An 18365-nucleotide genomic window follows, 5' to 3' on the forward strand; every position below is an offset into this window, starting at 1 on the left:
TCTCTTTTATGCAATGAAGTAGTTGATTATTAGAGACTTATATTAAATTTCCATTTTCTTCAGGACACTTCTCTCATGGTTTGATTTTAGAGTGTCCTTCTCTTTCTCTTTTATGCAATGAAGTAGTTAATTATTAGAGACTTATATTAAATTTCCATTTTCTTCAGGACACTTCTCTCATGGTTTGATTTTAGAGTGTCCTTCTCTTTCTCTTTTATGCAATGAAGTAGTTAATCATTAGAGACTTATATTAAATTTCCATTTTCTTCAGGACACTTCTCTCATGGTTTGATTTTAGAGTGTCCTTCTCTTTCTCTTTTATGCAATGAAGTAGTTGATTATTAGAGACTTATATTAAATTTCCATTTTCTTCAGGACACTTCTCTCAGATGGTCTGGAAAGATGCAAAACAAGTGGGCATCGGTTATGCAAGGAGCGCCTCGGGAAATAAAATTTTCGTGGTGGCTAACTTTGACCCACAAGGGAACTGGCTGGGCCAATTCGCCACTCAAGTACCGCCTGTAGGGTAAGTCAGATCTATTGAGGGTACACATTCATGAAAGATTGTATCTCTGTTTGTATTATCTATAGATTTTTATCCCATTAATCACAGTAAATCATAAAAATGTTTATAATCATTCATTTATTATCCTCGTGTAATTATTTCTTACAATTTAGATCTTGACATTTTGGTCTTCCAATTAGATAAGATTCCAGCTGATCTTTACATTTCGTGAAACACAGTAGATTATCATTTAATATTCATGATAATTCATATATGTAATATTGTCTTTTAATTATTATTTTTTTTATAATTGAAAGCTTGTCATTTGACTTTTCCAATAAAATACAGTTCCAGCTAATCTTTACATTTCGTGAATCACAGTAGATTATCATTTAATATTCATGATAATTAATGTATGTAATATTGTCTTTTAATTATTTTTTTTTTTTTATAATTGAAAGCTTATTTGAATTTTCCAATAAAATACAGTTCCAGCTGATCTTTATAATTCATAGTACTTTGACTGTATTCTCATTATGTTACAACCAGCTGATCTTTGCAATTCATAGTACTTTGGCTGTATTCTCATTATGTTACAACCAGCTGATCTTTACAATTCATAGTACTTTGACTGTATTCTCATTATGTTACAACCAGCTTATCTTTACAATTCATAGTACTTTGACTGTATTCTCATTATGTTACAAACTTCATTTTTTTTGTTTGTTTTTGTTTTTGTTTTAGTGGATTCACCAAATCCACCACCAAAGGAAAGGCCACGCTTCCAACACCAGCCAAGTCTCGCAAGTCCTCCTCCTCCTCCAGCAGTGAGTCCTCAGAAGAGGAAGACTTTGCTGAGGACTGCTTGAAGGCCCACAACAATTACCGTAAGAAACATGGTGTTCCTCCTCTCAAGCTCAACAAAGATGTGAGTTTTAAATTCTGAAACTTGTTTTATTTGTTCTTTTATTTGCAGGTGTGTATATATATATATATATATATATATATATATATATATATATATATATATATATATATATATATTTATATGTATGTATATATATATATATATATATATATATATATATATATATATATATATATGTATATATGTATGTATATATGTATATATATATGCATGTATATATATATATATATATATATATATATATATATATATATATATATATATATATATATATATGTATATATATATATATATATATATATATATATATATATATATATATATATATATATATATATATATATATATTATAAAGCTTTAAAACAGCTATTCATAGTAGCCATTTTTTCATTATTTTTTTTTCTTGCTTGGAAAGTATAGCTGTAATTTTTATTCTCTCTAATTGAAGTCACACCCAAGGAGCTTAATAAATAACATCTTTGATCTCAATTCTTTGTGAAAAATTACATTTTATGGAAAAAAAATTATACTTGCTTTTATAAGCAAACATATTAGGTTAATGAAGGTTACCTTTATACGTCATTCTTTATTATCATTTGCATGTATATGAAAGTGTGAAAATGTAATGTTTGTACCAGGGGTACATTTTTTTACGTTTTCTCTTACTTGGAAAGTATAGATGTAGTATTTTACTGTCTCTAATTGAAGTCGCTCCCTAGGAGGTTAGTATCTAACATCGTTGATTACAATCCTTTGTGAAAAATTACATTTTCTGAAAGAAAAAAAAAATTATTCCTCACACTTGCTTTTATAAGCAAACACATTAGGCACCTATACTGTTTTTACCAGGGGTACATTTTTTTACGTTTTCTCTTACTTGGAAAGTATAGATGTAATATTTTATTGTCTTTAATTGAAGTCACACCCAAGGAGGTTAGTATCTAACATCGTTGATTACAATCCTTTATGAAAAATTACATGTTCTGAAAAAAAGAATTATTCCTCACACTTGCTTTTATAAGCAAACACATTAGGCACCTATACTGATTTTACCAGGGGTACATTTTTTTACGTTTTCTCTTACTTGGAAAGTATAGATGTAGTATTTTATTGTCTTTAATTGAAGTCGCTCCCTAGGAGGTTAGTATCTAACATCGTTGATTACAATCCTTTGTGAGAAATTACATGTTCTAAAAAACAACATATTTATTCCTCACACTTGCTTTTATAAGCAAACACATTAGGCACCTATACTGTTTTTACCAGGGGTAAATTTTTTTACGTTTTCTCTTACTTGAAAAGTATAGATGTAGTATTTTATTGTCTTTAATTGAAGTTACACCCTAGGAGGTTAGTATCTTAACATCGTTGATTACAATCCTTTGTGAGAAATTACATGTTCTAAAAAACAACATATTTATTCCTCACACTTGCTTTTATAAGCAAACACATTAGGCACCTATACTGGTTGATTAAGGTTACCTTATACGTCATTCTTTAAAAGGAACTGCTAACATTACATGCACAGAATACTTACCACAGTTAATGGTGTTAAGTTTTCTGTGCATGCAAGAATTTTTAGATATATCACATACATTATATTGCTTTATTTTACTCATGTATTAATATTTTTCCTGGGTTAAATGAAATGGTTCACATGCTGTATTAAAAAGCTGTTCCTCGATGCAAATCTGTATTTATTTTTTGATGTATCACATACATTATATTGCTTTATTTTACTCATGTATTGATATTTTTTTCTGGGTTGAATGAGATGGTTCACATGTATTAAAAAGTTGTTCCTCAATGCAAATCTGTATTTATTTTTAGATATATCACATACATTATATTGCTTTATTTTACTCTTGCATTAATATTTTTCCTGGGTTGAATGAAATGGTTCACATGTATTAATAAGTTGTTCCCTCAATGCAAATCTGTATTTATTGATGCCCATTCTTTCAGCTGAGCAAATTCGCCAAAGAATGGGCCCAGGTGATAGCCAAGAAGAACGTGCTCCAACACAGAGACAATAACAAGTACGGAGAGAACATCTACTGCGCATGGTCTTCGAACCCCAACCACAAGATCAAAGGCAGTGAAGCCGTCGAATCCTGGTACAGTGAGATCAAGGACTACACCTTCGGGAGGGAGCCTGCTGATCTCAGAGCTGGTAAGTTAACACTGGTCAGGATGAAACTTGAGTGGTTTAAGAGACACGTACCCTTGATCCCATAATTATTGGCTGGGGTTTCTCTCATTCTAAATGAGACACTTGTCATGTTCTATTCCTTAAAATTAGGTAATACGAGAGAGAGAGAGAGAGAGAGAGAGAGAGAGAGAGAGAGAGAGAGAGAGAGAGAGAGAGAGAGAGAGAGAGAGAGAGAATTTGAGGTTTTCTAGCATCCTGACATCTAAGGTCATTGACGTAGAGAGAGAGAGAGAGAGAGAGAGAGAGAGAGAGAGAGAGAGAGAGATTTGAGGTTTTCTAGCATCCTGACATCTAAGGTCATTGACGTAGAGAGAGAGAGAGAGAGAGGAGAGAGAGAGAGAGAGAGAGAGAGAGAGATTTGAGGTTTTCTAGCATCCTGACATCTAAGGTCATTGACGCAGAGAGAGAGAGAGAGAGAGAGAGAGAGAGAGAGAGAGAGAGAGAGAGAGAGAGAGAGAGATTTGAGGTTTTCTAGCATCCTGACATCTAAGGTAATTGACGCAGAGAGAGAGAGAGAGAGAGAGAGAGAGAGAGAGAGAGAGAGAGAGAGAGAGAGAGAGAGAGAGAGAGAGATTTGAGGTTTTCTAGCATCCTGACATCTAAGGTCATTGACGCAGAGAGAGAGAGAGAGAGAGAGAGAGAGAGAGAGAGAGAGATTGAGGTTTTCTAGCATCCTGACATCTAAGGTCATTGACGCAGAGAGAGAGAGAGAGAGAGAGAGAGAGAGAGAGAGAGAGAGGAGAGAGAGAGAGAGAGAGATTTGAGGTTTTCTAGCATCCTGACATCTAAGGTCATTGACGCAGAGAGAGAGAGAGAGAGAGAGAGAGAGAGAGATTTGAGGTTTTCTAGCATCCTGACATCTAAGGTCATTGACGCAGAGAGAGAGAGAGAGAGAGAGAGAGAGAGAGAGAGAGAGAGAGAGAGAGAGAGAGAGAGAGAGAGAGAGAGATTTATATATATTATATATATATATATATATATATATATATATATATATATATATATATATATATATATATATATATATATATATATATATATATATATATATATATATATATATATATATATATATATATATATATATATATATACATCATCAGCCATTACTGCAGAACAAAGGCCATAGACATGTCCTCCCATTCGCGTCTGTTTATGGTCTTCTTTTTATGCCAGTTCAAAATGCTAACTTTCTTGGTTTGTCAATCCATTGTCTTCTCTTCCTTCTCCTGCTTAGATTGCAGTCTCTAGGAACCCATTCTGTTATTCCTAATGTCCATTTACCATCTTTCATTATATGGCATGACCATGTCCATTTCTTTTTCTTGCATATTGGTAGCATGTCCTCTACTTTAATTTGCTCTCTTATCCACATTTCTAGTTTTCTGCCTGTTAGTGTTATTCCCATAATTATTCTTTCCATAGTTATTTGAGTTGTATCTAGCTTATGTTCCAAGGGTTTAGTAAGGCTTCACGGTTTTTATGCATGAGTTAATACTGATAGGACCATCTGATTAACATTTTCTTTTTAAGAGAAACGGTCATTATAATTTTCATAATCTCATTTTTTTTTTTTTTACCAAAAGCTCTCCAGCCCATGCTTATCTTTCTTTTAGTTTTGGTCTTGTCTCCTGGGGAAACACTTACTGTCTGTTCTAAATATATATATTCGTTAACAATCTCTAGAGGTTTGTCTGTAACTCTTATTTGCTGTCTATCTGCATTTTCATTAAACATATTCTTAGTTTTAATGATATTCATTTTCAATCCTACATTTCTGCTTTCTCTATTAAAATCTTCTATCATATTTTATAATTGATTCACTAAACATAACTATGTCATATGGAAATCCTGTTTAGGTATTCCCCACTAATATTTATTCCTACATTTTCCTAATCTAAACTCTTAAAATTTTTTGGGTATGCTGTGAATAATTTAAGAGATATATGGTCTCCCTGTCTTAATGTAGTTTTAGGATTGCTGTACTTCCTTTATAGATATTTTCAAGAGTTTTAACAAAATTCATCTATTCCTTGTCTTGAAGGGCTTTCATTACCGCTGAAGTTTTGACAGAATCAAAACCTTTCTTATAGTCTATAAATCCCATACATAGTGGTTTATCATATTTTGTTGATTTTTCCATTAGCTTGTTGATTATATGGATATAGTCAGTTGTTGAGTACCCACTTCTAAATCTTGCCTGCTCTTTATGTTGATTAAGTTCTGGCTGTCCTTCTATTATGCCTAACATGATCTTTATAAATGTTTTATATATTACGAAAAGAAAACTTACTGGGTGGTAATTTTTAAGTCTTTTGTGTCCCCTTATTCGTGAATTAGTATATATATATATATATATATATATATATATATATATATATATATATATATATATATATATATATATATATATATATATATATATATATATATATATATACATGTATGGATAAATATCAACACAACATCGTGTTCAAATAGAAATAAATTTCTACCTCATACTTGGGATCAAACTCTAGCCCCTTCTAATGAAAGGCCAGGTCGAAACCAACCATGCCACGAGACGCCATAAAAGAAATCAGAACCTAACGCTACCCAGGTAAATCCTCGAACTGCTGGGTAGCGTTAGGTTCCGATTTTTTTTATGGCCTCTCGTGGGATGGTTGGTTTCGACCTGGCCTTTCATTAGAAGGGGCTAGCGTTTGATCCCAAGTATGAGGTAGAAATATATATATATATATATATATATATATATATATATATATATATATATATATATATATATATTTATATATATATATATATATTTATATATGTATGTATATGTGTTTGTATGCGTGTGTTTGTCGATTCATGTTAATAGATTCAAACAAGCACATATAGTCTCGGGATCATAGGCACAAGGGGAAACTCTGTTCATAATGAGTAGGCCTTAGCCAATAGTATCTTCCTTCTACAATAAGTTCTATCCCGTTTCTCTCACATTTGTGGCATATCAATCCAAGATGCAATATGCCTTTATCTTTCTCAGTCCTGGCAGTAAATATTGACACTGGGTTATTGGTGTCCCAAATTCTCAGTTGCCTTGGATGATAAAGCTCCATATTATAAGGTAGAGTAGTGCATAACAGGAAGGCTGTGGACCCCATGGTTGAAGGAAGTACCTCTAATGGTGGATGAAACTCTATCACTTATTTCGTATGGTAGCTTTATTTATTGCCATGCAATTTACAACAGCTTATTCATTGGTCAGTGCATTTATCAAGGAATAGCACCATAGTGGTACTATGCTGTACAACCTATAGTCTATTTCTTTTAACGATGCAGATTTGCACCGACTCGCAGCGGTGCCCTTTTAGCTCGGAAAAGTTTCCTGATCGCTGATTGGTTAGAATTATCTCGTCCAACCAATCAGCGATCAGGAAACTTTTCCGAGCTAAAAGGGCACCGCTGCGAGTCTGTGCAAATCTGCATCGCTAAAAGAAATTGACTATAGTATGGAGGGTGTGTGCTCGCCTTGCTATCGCTAGCGGCAGATTGAGTTCCGCCTCGACCCGTGAGTTCATCTCTTTGAGGGGGGGGGGGTGTTTTACTGCTGTGATTCAGCATCACGGTGATGAGTTGGGCCTGCTCTGCTGATGTCCTGATGAGCTTCTATTCAAATTATAAAGGAATCTAAACCAGACACCTTTGAAATTCACCGTGGACGTTGATGCTTTATGATGGCCCAGTGGCTTTGGATACCAACGATTTGTGTACCGTATCAAGGCAGAAGACTTTTAAAGGTTGTGGACCCTGTAGTTGGAGAAAATACCCCCTAGATAGTTGATGATCATTTTATCAAGAGGCCAACAACAACCGAATTGAAATTTCATGCTCATATTTTGAGATACTCGTAAACCGAGATATTACTGTATGGATAAATTCAATTATATTCATTTCATTGATTTAGTTAAAAGACAAATTCTCTTTACATATACATCTTATAATTTCTAATGGATTAGTAACTGAAAAATCTGGAACTTTATGGGGCAGTGTTCTGAAACATAAACTGTTTTTGCTGTTATCAGTGATTTTTTACCTATCGAGAATAAAAACAAAGTTCCGTATGTAGATGAAGTTGTTCTTGTTGGAATTACTTGCACTGCCAAATGCAAAATAAATCTTCTGCCATCCTTATGAAAGATCTTGGAAGACAATAAGGGAAAAGTCAGACTATGCTGCTTCTCTGGGATTTACTTATAGGTAGCATTATAGTATTGCCAATACTTACTTTTACTTTTACGGGTTTATTTCTCGCCCTCCGTCAGACACTAAAAGTCTGTTCAGGCGGGCCTTGTTGTGTGAAAAAAATGATTTCTTTCCAGTTAATATTTTGCTCTGTATCGTTATCAGTTATTTTGCTAGCATTTGTATTCAGGCTTAATAGTTTTCAGGTCACTATTATAACACTTTCTAAAAAGATAAGTCTTCAGGTTTTTCTTGAAAGCTGCCGCATTTTTGCTATTCTTGACATCGAGTGGAAGGTCGTTGAAGAGTCTCGGTGCAGCATAACTGAACATTCTTCCTCCTATTGCATGATTCACACTAATTTCGAATAGTCTATGTGGGTCATCAGCATGTCTAACTCTTACAGCGGTGCTGGTAGCATACTTAGGGTTACCTCTGAATCAAAATACAGCACTTCAAAAAAGATATGTAATGTTGTTAGAAAGCTATGTGCTATACTGTCTATAAAGCTTCCTGTGTCCTCAGAAACAATGGTATTATAGCTTTCTTCAGATCATTTGTTCTACCACTGTTGGAGTGAGGCTTTGAATGTTTACTGCTTCGTGGAATCTTTATCTGTAAGACAATAGTTCTTGGAATGATTGTTCCTTTTTTCTCAACATTTTAATTTTGACTACATTATTGCCACTAGATATTTTAACCATATTGATGCTCTTTCAAAAATGAAATTCTCAGCTATGCCCCTAGCGCTTTCAATCCTAGAACGGTTTCATGTTCTTTACTTAGAACTAGTACATGTTACTTGCTTTGTAAAGAAGCAGCATCCACGCTAGCCACCATTACCAGAAGTCTCATTCCTATTAGTTTTGAATTGTGAAACGGTAGTAGGTTGTCCAAGGCACCAGCCACCCGTTGAGATACTACCACTAGAGAGTTATTGGGTCTTTTGACTGGACAGATAGTACTGTACTACATTGGATCCTTCTCTGGTTATGGCTCATTTTTTTCTTTGCCTACACATACACTGAATAGTCTGGCCTATTTCCTTTAATGTGTTTTCTTGTCTTTCTCAATTGGTATTTTATTCTTTAGCTATGACCGTTGGTCTAAGAGCCCTCATCTGGAGCGAAAGCTTTGGGCAATCAGGGTGTGTGTGTTATAATCTTGCTGTGCACGTAAATGCTTTTCCCCCGTGAATTTTCTCTCAATTTAAAATATATAAATAATCCCGGCCGTGATTACCAGCTAATGATGAAAGATCGCGAAAGAATCATACCTCTGTTTTTTTTACAGGTCACTTCACTCAAGTCGTATGGCAAGACAGCAAGGAGCTTGGAATAGGCCTTGCCCGTTCATCTACTGGCAAGATATTTGTGGTTGCAAACTACGACCCTGCTGGAAATTACGTGGGGAGCTTTGCCACCAAGGTTCCCAGGCCCCACTAAAGACGCAGTCCTGTGATTTATACGCCTCTTGCTGATCAGATATGAAAATGATTTTAGCTTATCCTAGTGAAAAAGAAAGTATACAGAAGGAATTGCTCTATGTTGGGAAGAAAGTTGACCACGTGTGAATTAGCAATTCAGTAAAAGACACATATATAGGTATATATGTACAGTATATGTACTGTAATACATATATTACACTATACTAGAACAAATATAGCCAAGATTCAATATTTTTAATGTAAATTATATCATCAAATTCATAGGTTTTACTTTTAATTGATATTTTTGTTGAAATTGCCTTAAATGGAGGAGGAGGAAATTTTACACTTGGCATTTAAAAAAGCGTAAAGAGTAAATCGAATATATTTGCTTTAAAATTTTCATTATACTGTATATCCAGACCAAATAGAGGATGTGCATTTCATATGTAAAGAGCACTTACCTCATAGTATTTACATTTTTGTTAAAGGGATGCAAATCAAAAGGTTTTGTGTTTATTGATCATATATTGGAGGCTTTATTGAAGATAAACTTTTAGATATATCAATATATCTAAAGATTGATATACTGAGTCTTCTTGAAACTATTAGTTCCTTTAGTTTTGCTTTATGTTATACCTGTACTGTATATATAGAATTATTTATAGTTTTATAATGAAAGTCTTTATAAAGAAATGCGAACACATTTTTCGTGTGAATTGTAAACTTATCTATATAAGAGTAGAAGGAAGAGCAATTGGGATCATTGTTTTGATTATTGCTTTACTTAAAAAGTAACATTTATTGAAGAAAAGTAGTACTATATAGAATTTTGTTTGTCGAAGAAAATCCTGTGTTTGTTAAAGAATGTTACTTTTTGTTTTTATAATATAACGTCTAGATTGTATTTTATTATAAAGTCTAGATACCTTGGATATAGTAGCATTTTTTCTGATGAGAAGTAACTTGTTAATGAAGAGTTATTGTATTTGTTGAAGTGAAGTTTATATTATTTTAGACTTTAGTAATCCCAGTCAGGTCAACAAACAAGGAAGGATGTAGGATGTTGGCTGTGCAGATACTAGGAAGTTGATTAGCTAGAAACAATGTGACCATTACCTATGAGGAAAGTTATTTATAAGTGAAACGGAGGTGCTACTATATGTACATTTTATATTATATATATCCAGCTTTTTTTTGTCCTGTCCAAATGAATACTGAAATCATTCCTAAACTGTTATGTCTGCCAGTCCTTATTCTAATGTAAATTGTGTGCCATGCACAGTGCTGTACAGACTGGTGCATCATATTAACCGTTTTACCCCCAAAGGACGTACTGGTACGTTTAACAAAACCCATCCCTTTACCCCCATGGACGTACCAGTACGTCCTTGCAAAAAAATGCTATAAAATTTTTTATTTTCATATTTTTTATGTTTTTTTTTTTTTGAGAAAATTCAGGCATATTCCTTTACCCCCATGGACGTACCAGTACGTCCATGCAAAAAAAATGCTATAAAATTTTTTATTTTCATATTTTTTTATATTTTTTTTGAGAAAATTCAGGCATATTCCAAGAGATTGAGACCATCCTGACCTCTCTATGACAAAATTAAGGCTGTTAGAACAATTAAAAAAATATATATACTGCAAAATGTGCTGGGAAAAAAATAAACCCCTGGGGGTTAAGGGTTGGAAATTTCCAAAGAGCCTAGGGGTAAAAGGGTTAAAAGTGTTGTATTTTGCCATTATACACAATGCACTGTTCGTTTTCAAATTACTATTTTCAATTAAACAACTGCCCATACGAATGTTTAAGGTTGCAGAGCTCTAAGAACTAAAAGTACTGTCTTGTCATTTTTTTTTTCAATTTAGATTTTCATATGAAACGGACCTTTTTATTTTGATTGAGGATAACATTTCATGATATGCCTTTGTAATTCATTGTTATATGTATTCTGCATTCATTGACATGTATTTAATATTTATTTTCCATACATTTTTTTTTCTTAATTCTGGTAAATGCAGCTTGTATGTTCACCATCATTTTACTTCATGAAAATAAAGCTTTAAAATGAATGTACGAGTTGTTTGACTAACCTCTGCTTGACATTCATCCATGATTTTATCACTCATTTTCTACGTATTTTCTAAATCAGTAAAATTACTGTACTTTCATATTATTCAGGTCCTTATTTTGGAAATATAGATTTTCTGTTGTTGTTTTTATACCCGGGACTAATACTGAGATGGCGTGATATAAAAAATGAGAGCAAAGTTTATAATTTTAAAAAGTGAGAACTGATTGTATAAATTTAAGATAGAACATGTAATGTGCCATAACATGAAATATTGAGTGAAGTCTGGTATTTCTATCAAAAGAATTTGTGAATATTGTTTATGTTCATCAAGTTTCAGACCTAAATACTTAATTTTTATGTCCATCAAGTTTCAGACCTAAATACTTAATTTTTATGTCCATCAAGTTTCAGACCTAAATACTTAATTTTTTATCATTGCAGAGATGAATAACGCTGAGAACATTTGCATGCAGATGATACACTATTAGTAGCAGAACAAAAATGGTAGGTTTTAGAATTTTTTTAAAAGTTGAATAGAGAGAAGACTGAAAATAAATGCGAGTAAAACAGCCAATATTTGTTTAGTATGCAGCTCTAAAAATTTTATTTCCATAAAGGACAAAATTAGTTTCTTTGCATAGTTGGCCAAATGGAAATTTCAAATCAAAGGGTTTTTGGAATAATTCAAATAATTCTGGTGCCTAAATTTATTTCATACTTGAATCGTATATTTTGAAGATTTCTGTAATTAGTAATTAAATGCATATATGAAAAAAAAAAATCCACCAGTTAATCAATTTAAAGTAATTTCACTTGACTTTGCATTAATTCTTTCAAGATTAAATCATCTTGTAAAAATGTCCCAGTGATGCTGCCAGAAAGGTGTGCATGAATGTTGGCTGTCACAAGAGTTGGTCAGAACTGGAAATGGAGTAAAGTGTATTCATTTTATAATACCAAGAATGATTAAGAGCCCTTGGGTAAGAGGAGGAGGGGGAGGCGTACCATGTTCTGGTGGAATGACAGTCTTTAGATGTACTGTAGTGCACACATTGGACTGTGAAGCAAGCATTAACAAGGCAGTAAGAAAATAAGTCGAGCTAATGTTGCAAAAGTCGCATTCATCATACATATACCAAGGCACTTCCCCCAATTTTGGGGGGTAACCGACATCAACAAATGAAACAAAACAAAAAAGGGGACCTCTACTCTCTACGTTCCTCCAGCCTAACCAGGGACTCAACCGAGTTCAGCTGGTACTGCTGGGGTGCCACAGCCCACCCTCCCACATTATCCACCTCAGATGAAGCTTCATAATGCTGAATCCCCTACTGCTGCTACCTCCACGGTCATCTAAGGCATCGGAGGCAGCAGCAGGGCCTACCGGAACTGCGTCACAATCGCTCGCCATTCATTCCTATTTCTAGCACGCTCTCTTGCCTCTCTCACATCTATCCCCCTATCACCCAGAGCTTTCTTCACTCCATCCATCCACCCAAACCTTGGCCTTACCAAGGGCGCATTCATAGCTTTGTCTTTTCACTTTGACGTTCAAGTAGAACCCACTGGGGAATTATTTAATGCAAGGAGTGTTGGAAGGTTGACAGTTGGAACAATGTCTCTGAAACAGCAAGGGGTTAGAAAAGATGGTACTGTAGCATGCGGAAAAAGAAAATTGTTCAAAATGGGTATAAGACATTCAAATGAAAATTAAAATTAACTTCGATGAGTATGCAGTGCTCATATTAGCAAGTTTATCAGACAAATGTCTATCACCACATTATCATGGAGGTTTCAGTAATGTTGAAAGCAATGACAAGAGTTCACGAATAATCTTCCTTATGAGTCTAAGATTTTAACTCTATTGATTGATCTGCATCAGTTGTTTATTTGAAATAGAATCGTCTTGGTGTTCGATGGCTTGTCAAACTAAAAGCGCGGGTTTATTATTATTATTATTATGACACAAATTGAAGTAAGCCGAGGATTCTGTCCAAGGCTCTCCGTGATACCTGTTTGTGGTTAAGGAAGTTCCTCGTCTTGGATGCTATCTCTCGGACTTTTTGGGGAGGAAGAGACAGCTTGTGACTTGTAAGGTCCCATCGGATGCCCAACCATTCGAATTGGCTTGATGGTTGAAGGCGAGACTTTTGCAGATTGACTTTGAATCCCAGTTTGGTGAGAAACTGAACCACTTTGGTTGTAGCTTTGTTGCATTCTGAAACCGACTCGGCCCAAATAAGCCAATCGTCCAGATAGGCAATTACCTTGATCCAGCACTGTCTCCCCCAGTTTTGTAAATATCCTGGGAGCTATGCTGAGGCCGAAGGGCATGACTTTGAACGCGAAGGCTTTCTTGCCCAGGCGGAAGCCGAGGTAAGGAGAGAAGTTTCGTGCTACTGGGACGTGATAATAGGCATCGGTAAGATCTATAGAGGTGGTGACGGCCCCACGGGGAAGTAAGGTCCGTACATGAGAGACAGTCAGCATACGGAACTTATCGCAAAGAATGTAAGTATTCAGTTTCGACAAGTCCAGGACTACTCTCAACGCCGACGAATCTTTCTTGGGGACGGTGAACAGGCGTCCTTGGAATTTCACCGGGCGTCACAGGTATCTCCCCAGAAATAGATTTTTCCTTAGTCAAAATCCCTTTATTATTATTATTATTATTACTTACTAAGCTACAACCCTAGTTAGAAAAGTATGATGCTATAAGTCCAGGGGCTCAAACAGGGAAAATAGCTCAGTGAGGAAAGGAAAAAAGGAAAATAAAATATTTTAAGAAGAGTAACAACAATAAATATATCCTATATAAACTATAAAAACTTTAACAAAACAAGAGGAAGAGAAATAAGATAGGAGAGTGTGTTCGAGTGTACCCTCAAGCAAGAGAACTCTAACCCAAGACAGTGGAAGGCCATGTACAGAGGCTATGGCACCACCCAAGATTAGAGAACAGGGGTTTGCTTTTGGAGTGTCCTTCTTGAGAGACTTTCTGTACATCATGCTGTACAATCAATATATTGTGAAGGCTTAAAAGTCATTGGAGTTCAGATGCAATATATTGTGAAGGCTTAAAAGTCATTGGAGTTCAGATGCCATATATTGTGAAGGCTTAAAAGTCATTAGAGTTCAGATGCACCTTGGCTTTGAGATCTAGAGCTTTCAAATATGCAACCCTCAAGTTATACAATAAGCTCCCTCTTTGCATAAGGAGAAAAGGTGATATAAAGCCTAGGAAAATAAAATCTTCCTTATTTTCTAAGAAGAATCTGGAAAGATAGAAATACATCCATTAAGTTGAAAATTAGGCTATTAAGAGCAATAGTAATCCTCACAGTGATATACGGTGCTGAATGCTGGATACTGAAGGAGAGAGAAGAGAAAAAGTTATTAGCCTTTGAAATGAAATGTCTGAGAAGAATCTGTGGTGTAAGATGGGAGGACAGAATTACGAACGAGAGAGTGAGAGAAATGGCTGGTGTTGAGGACACAATTCTGATTAGAGTGGAAGATATTCAGAGGAGATGGTTTGGGCATGTACAGAGGATGGAACAGGACAGATGGCCAAATATAGTGCTTCATGGTCAAGTGGCCGGAAATAGACCGAGAGGACGACCAAGAGATACATTGGTGAAAATCTTCAAGAAAGCAAATAGAGGCGAGACATTTCAGCAGCTGGCACAGATGGCATTGGATAGGAGTCTCTGGAGAGAATGGCGATATCAGATGCAGGACCCAACCCGGAGAATTCCGGACGGGATTTAGTGAGTGAGTGAGATTTGATAACTGAAATGGACTACGTCATATGATTCTTCTAACACATATACCTTCTAAGAAATTGTAGGGCCCACAGCGTGCCGAGGCTTTGCGGAAGAATAGGACAAGTTAAGTAATCTACAAAGGAAGTAAACTGGAACAAAATACATATTCGTTAGATGACAAAATTGACAGCAGGAAGATTATCCAAAGAAGAAATGCAGACAACTTTAACTGAATATGCAATTGCATTGATAAGTAGACCTGTAGAATACTTAAAGATAATGAAGTTACATATAAGATTGGTCAAAGAATAAATACAGACAACTTTAACTGATTAGGTAATTGCATTGACAAGTAGATTTGTAGAATACTAAACAATAAGAAAGGAAGTTATATATAAGATTATTCAAAGAAGGAATGCAGACTACTTTAATCGAATGGGCAACTGCATTGACAAGTAGCCTACTCTGTACGTGTTGATTGTTTTATAACTACAGTAAGTAAAAACGAATATGATAACATATGCCCATTTATGGAAGACTAAAACTGTTAAGGATAAATCTCCTTGATTCGATGGGGGGGGGATACTTTAGAGAAAAAGAGGGAAAATATACGCAAAGAAAGGGCAATTGGTTAAAAACTGGAGTGCATTGGTGGAATACAAAACCAGTGTCAATATAATTACCTATTAAGAGGGAAAACTGAATACTATGAGAAAAGATCGAGGAAGCAACAGACATTATTATTGTTGTTATTATTACTAGCCAAGCTGTAACCCTAGTTGGAAAAGCCCAAGGGCTCCAATAGGGAAAAATAGCCCAGTAAGGACAGTGAGACAAGCATCACCAATATCAACTGATGATGCTCCGAGGCGAGATGCTTTGGAGGCCTCGTGGAGCTTCTGAGCCTTCGACAGGAGTTCGTTCATCGGAAACGTGTCGGCATCTGTCAATTGGGCCCTTACGTCCTGTGGTAGGCGTCGAAGGAAGATCTCGCGAGATAGGCTAATTTCATGCCGTCGGCCGTTGCTGTCTGTTTCAGGGAGCATAAGCAGGCCGGTTAACTCGTCCCACGCCTTGACAGGAGAGGTGTCACCCATGGGCTTGCCGGCGAGGTCCAGGACTTTCTGTGCCCTTGCTGAAACGGAGAGGGAGTAGATACCGATGAGTTTCGTTCTCAGGTTGTCATATGAAACTTGGCCGGCCTGGGCGTCGAGCCATGGGGAAATCTTGTCGAATACCTCTTCCGGATGGAGGTGAGAACAATGTCGGCCTTGGCGCAGGAGTCGCTGAGTCTAGCGACTCGGAAGAGTACGTCTGCTCTCAGGAACCAGGAAGCGGTGTTGTGTTGAGAAAAGGGCGGCAGTTTGACTTTGGGCGTGGAGGCGAGGCCGCTGGGCGCGATGGGTGTGTTGCTTCTGGCATTGTGGTCAGACGACGAGTTGGCGAATAGGTGGGAAGTTGATATGTCGGTTAAGCTCATCCTACTGCCTTACATGCACCGAAGTGTGGGAGAACCAAAGGCTGAAGCTCACGCCTAAGGTAACGGAGTAAAGAGGAGGTAGCACGGCCGTAATAAGTTCGTTAATGGCAAAGCCAAAACCGCTGATGCTACTTCAACTCCGGGGTCACCAGTTGTAAGGACAGTGAGACAAGCGTCACTAACATCAACTGCTAGTTTATTCAAACATGCGTGGGAATATAATACAGTGTGCGGACGGAAAGGTAGCATGGTGTAGGCGCCAATTCAGCTTGAACTTCCCGCCAAAATAAGGTGTTTTCTCACATGAACAAATACACGAATTGCAAGTAAACAGAAACATGTAATAAAATAATACATATGTCAAATTGTAGCTCTGAGGGAGCGGAATACATATATATAGGAAGCCATGGTGTGGCGAAAGGAAAATTTAAATAAATAGACAATTTGTTGAATTTCTGGATGACAGAGGGAGCGGTGTCCTTACAGGAACAATATAACAATAAATCATTCTAAAAACAGTAACAACGTCAAAATAGATATGTCATATATAAACTATTAACAACATCAAAAACAGATATGTCATATATAAACTATAAAAAGACTCATGTCAGCCACCTGGTCAGCATAAAAACATTTGCTCCAACTTTGAACTTTTGAAGTTCTACTGATTCAACTACCCGATTAGGAAGATCATTCCACAACTTGGTAACAGCTGGAATAAAACTTCTAGAATACTGTGCAGTACTGAGCCTCATGATGGAGAAGGCCTGGCTATTAGAATTAACTACGCCTAGTATTACGAACAGGATAGTATTGTCCAGGGGGATCTGAATGTAAAGGATGGTCAGAGTTATGAAAAATCTTATGTAACATGCACAATGAACTAATTGAACGACGGTGCCAAAGATTAATACCTAGATCAGGAATAAGAAATTTAATAGACCGTAAGTTTCTGTTCAATAAATTAAGATGAGAATCAGCAGCTGAACACCAGGCAGGAGAACAACACTCAAAACAAGGTAGAATGAAAGAATTGAAACACTTCTTCAGAATAGATTGATCACCGAAAATCTTAAAAGACTTTCTTAATAAGCCAATTTTTTTGTGCAATTGAAGAAGACACAGACATTATGTGTTTCTCAAAAGTAAATTTGCTGTCGAGAATCACACCTAAAATTTTTAAAGAGTCATACAAATTTAAAGAAACATCAATACTGAGATCGGGATGTTGAGGAGCCACCGTCCTTGACCTACTTACAATCATACTTTGAGTTTTATTAGGATTCAACTTCATACCCCATAATTTGCACCATGCACTAATTTTAGCTATATCTCTATTAAGGGATTCACCAACCCTAGATCTACATTCAAGGGATAGAATTGATGCAAAGAGAGTAGCATCATCTGCATATGCAACAAGCTTGTTTTTTAGGCCAAACCACATGTCATGTGTATATAGTATGAAAAGTAATGGGCCAAGAACACTACCCTGTGGAACACCGGATATCACATTCCTATACTCACTATGGTGCCTATAAGTTATATTCTCTCTCAGATGGTGTAATGGAAAAGGTTAGTAAAAAACCGACCAAGAACAGTCTTTAAAACCGAAATAAAAAAATATAATTGGCTCCTTTAAAGATATTCCATATCTGATTGGTGTTGTTAAGATCAAGGAGATTTAATAAAATAAAAGATGAAGTCATTAAGATTGTTAAAGGGACAAAGAAAACACA

General features: G+C 35.7%; 1 protein-coding gene across 5 annotated transcripts in view; it reads left to right on the forward strand.

The window, feature by feature from the left end:
* LOC137657757 (uncharacterized) overlaps positions 1–10159 on the forward strand; it is a 196870-nt gene extending 186711 nt beyond the window's left edge. For all 5 annotated transcript variants that reach the window (XM_068392251.1, XM_068392258.1, XM_068392240.1 and 2 more), the window contains 4 exons: positions 376–526; positions 1250–1433; positions 3399–3606; positions 9169–10159. In XM_068392251.1, the coding sequence (XP_068248352.1) occupies positions 376–526; positions 1250–1433; positions 3399–3606; positions 9169–9320 (695 nt within the window). In that variant the 3' untranslated portion in view covers positions 9321–10159. The remainder of the gene's footprint in view (positions 1–375; positions 527–1249; positions 1434–3398; positions 3607–9168) is intronic.
* The last annotated feature ends 8206 nt before the right edge of the window (positions 10160–18365 follow it).

This window comes from Palaemon carinicauda, chromosome 1 (assembly GCF_036898095.1).
Source record: "Palaemon carinicauda isolate YSFRI2023 chromosome 1, ASM3689809v2, whole genome shotgun sequence".
NCBI classification, from domain to species: Eukaryota; Metazoa; Arthropoda; class Malacostraca; order Decapoda; family Palaemonidae; genus Palaemon; species Palaemon carinicauda.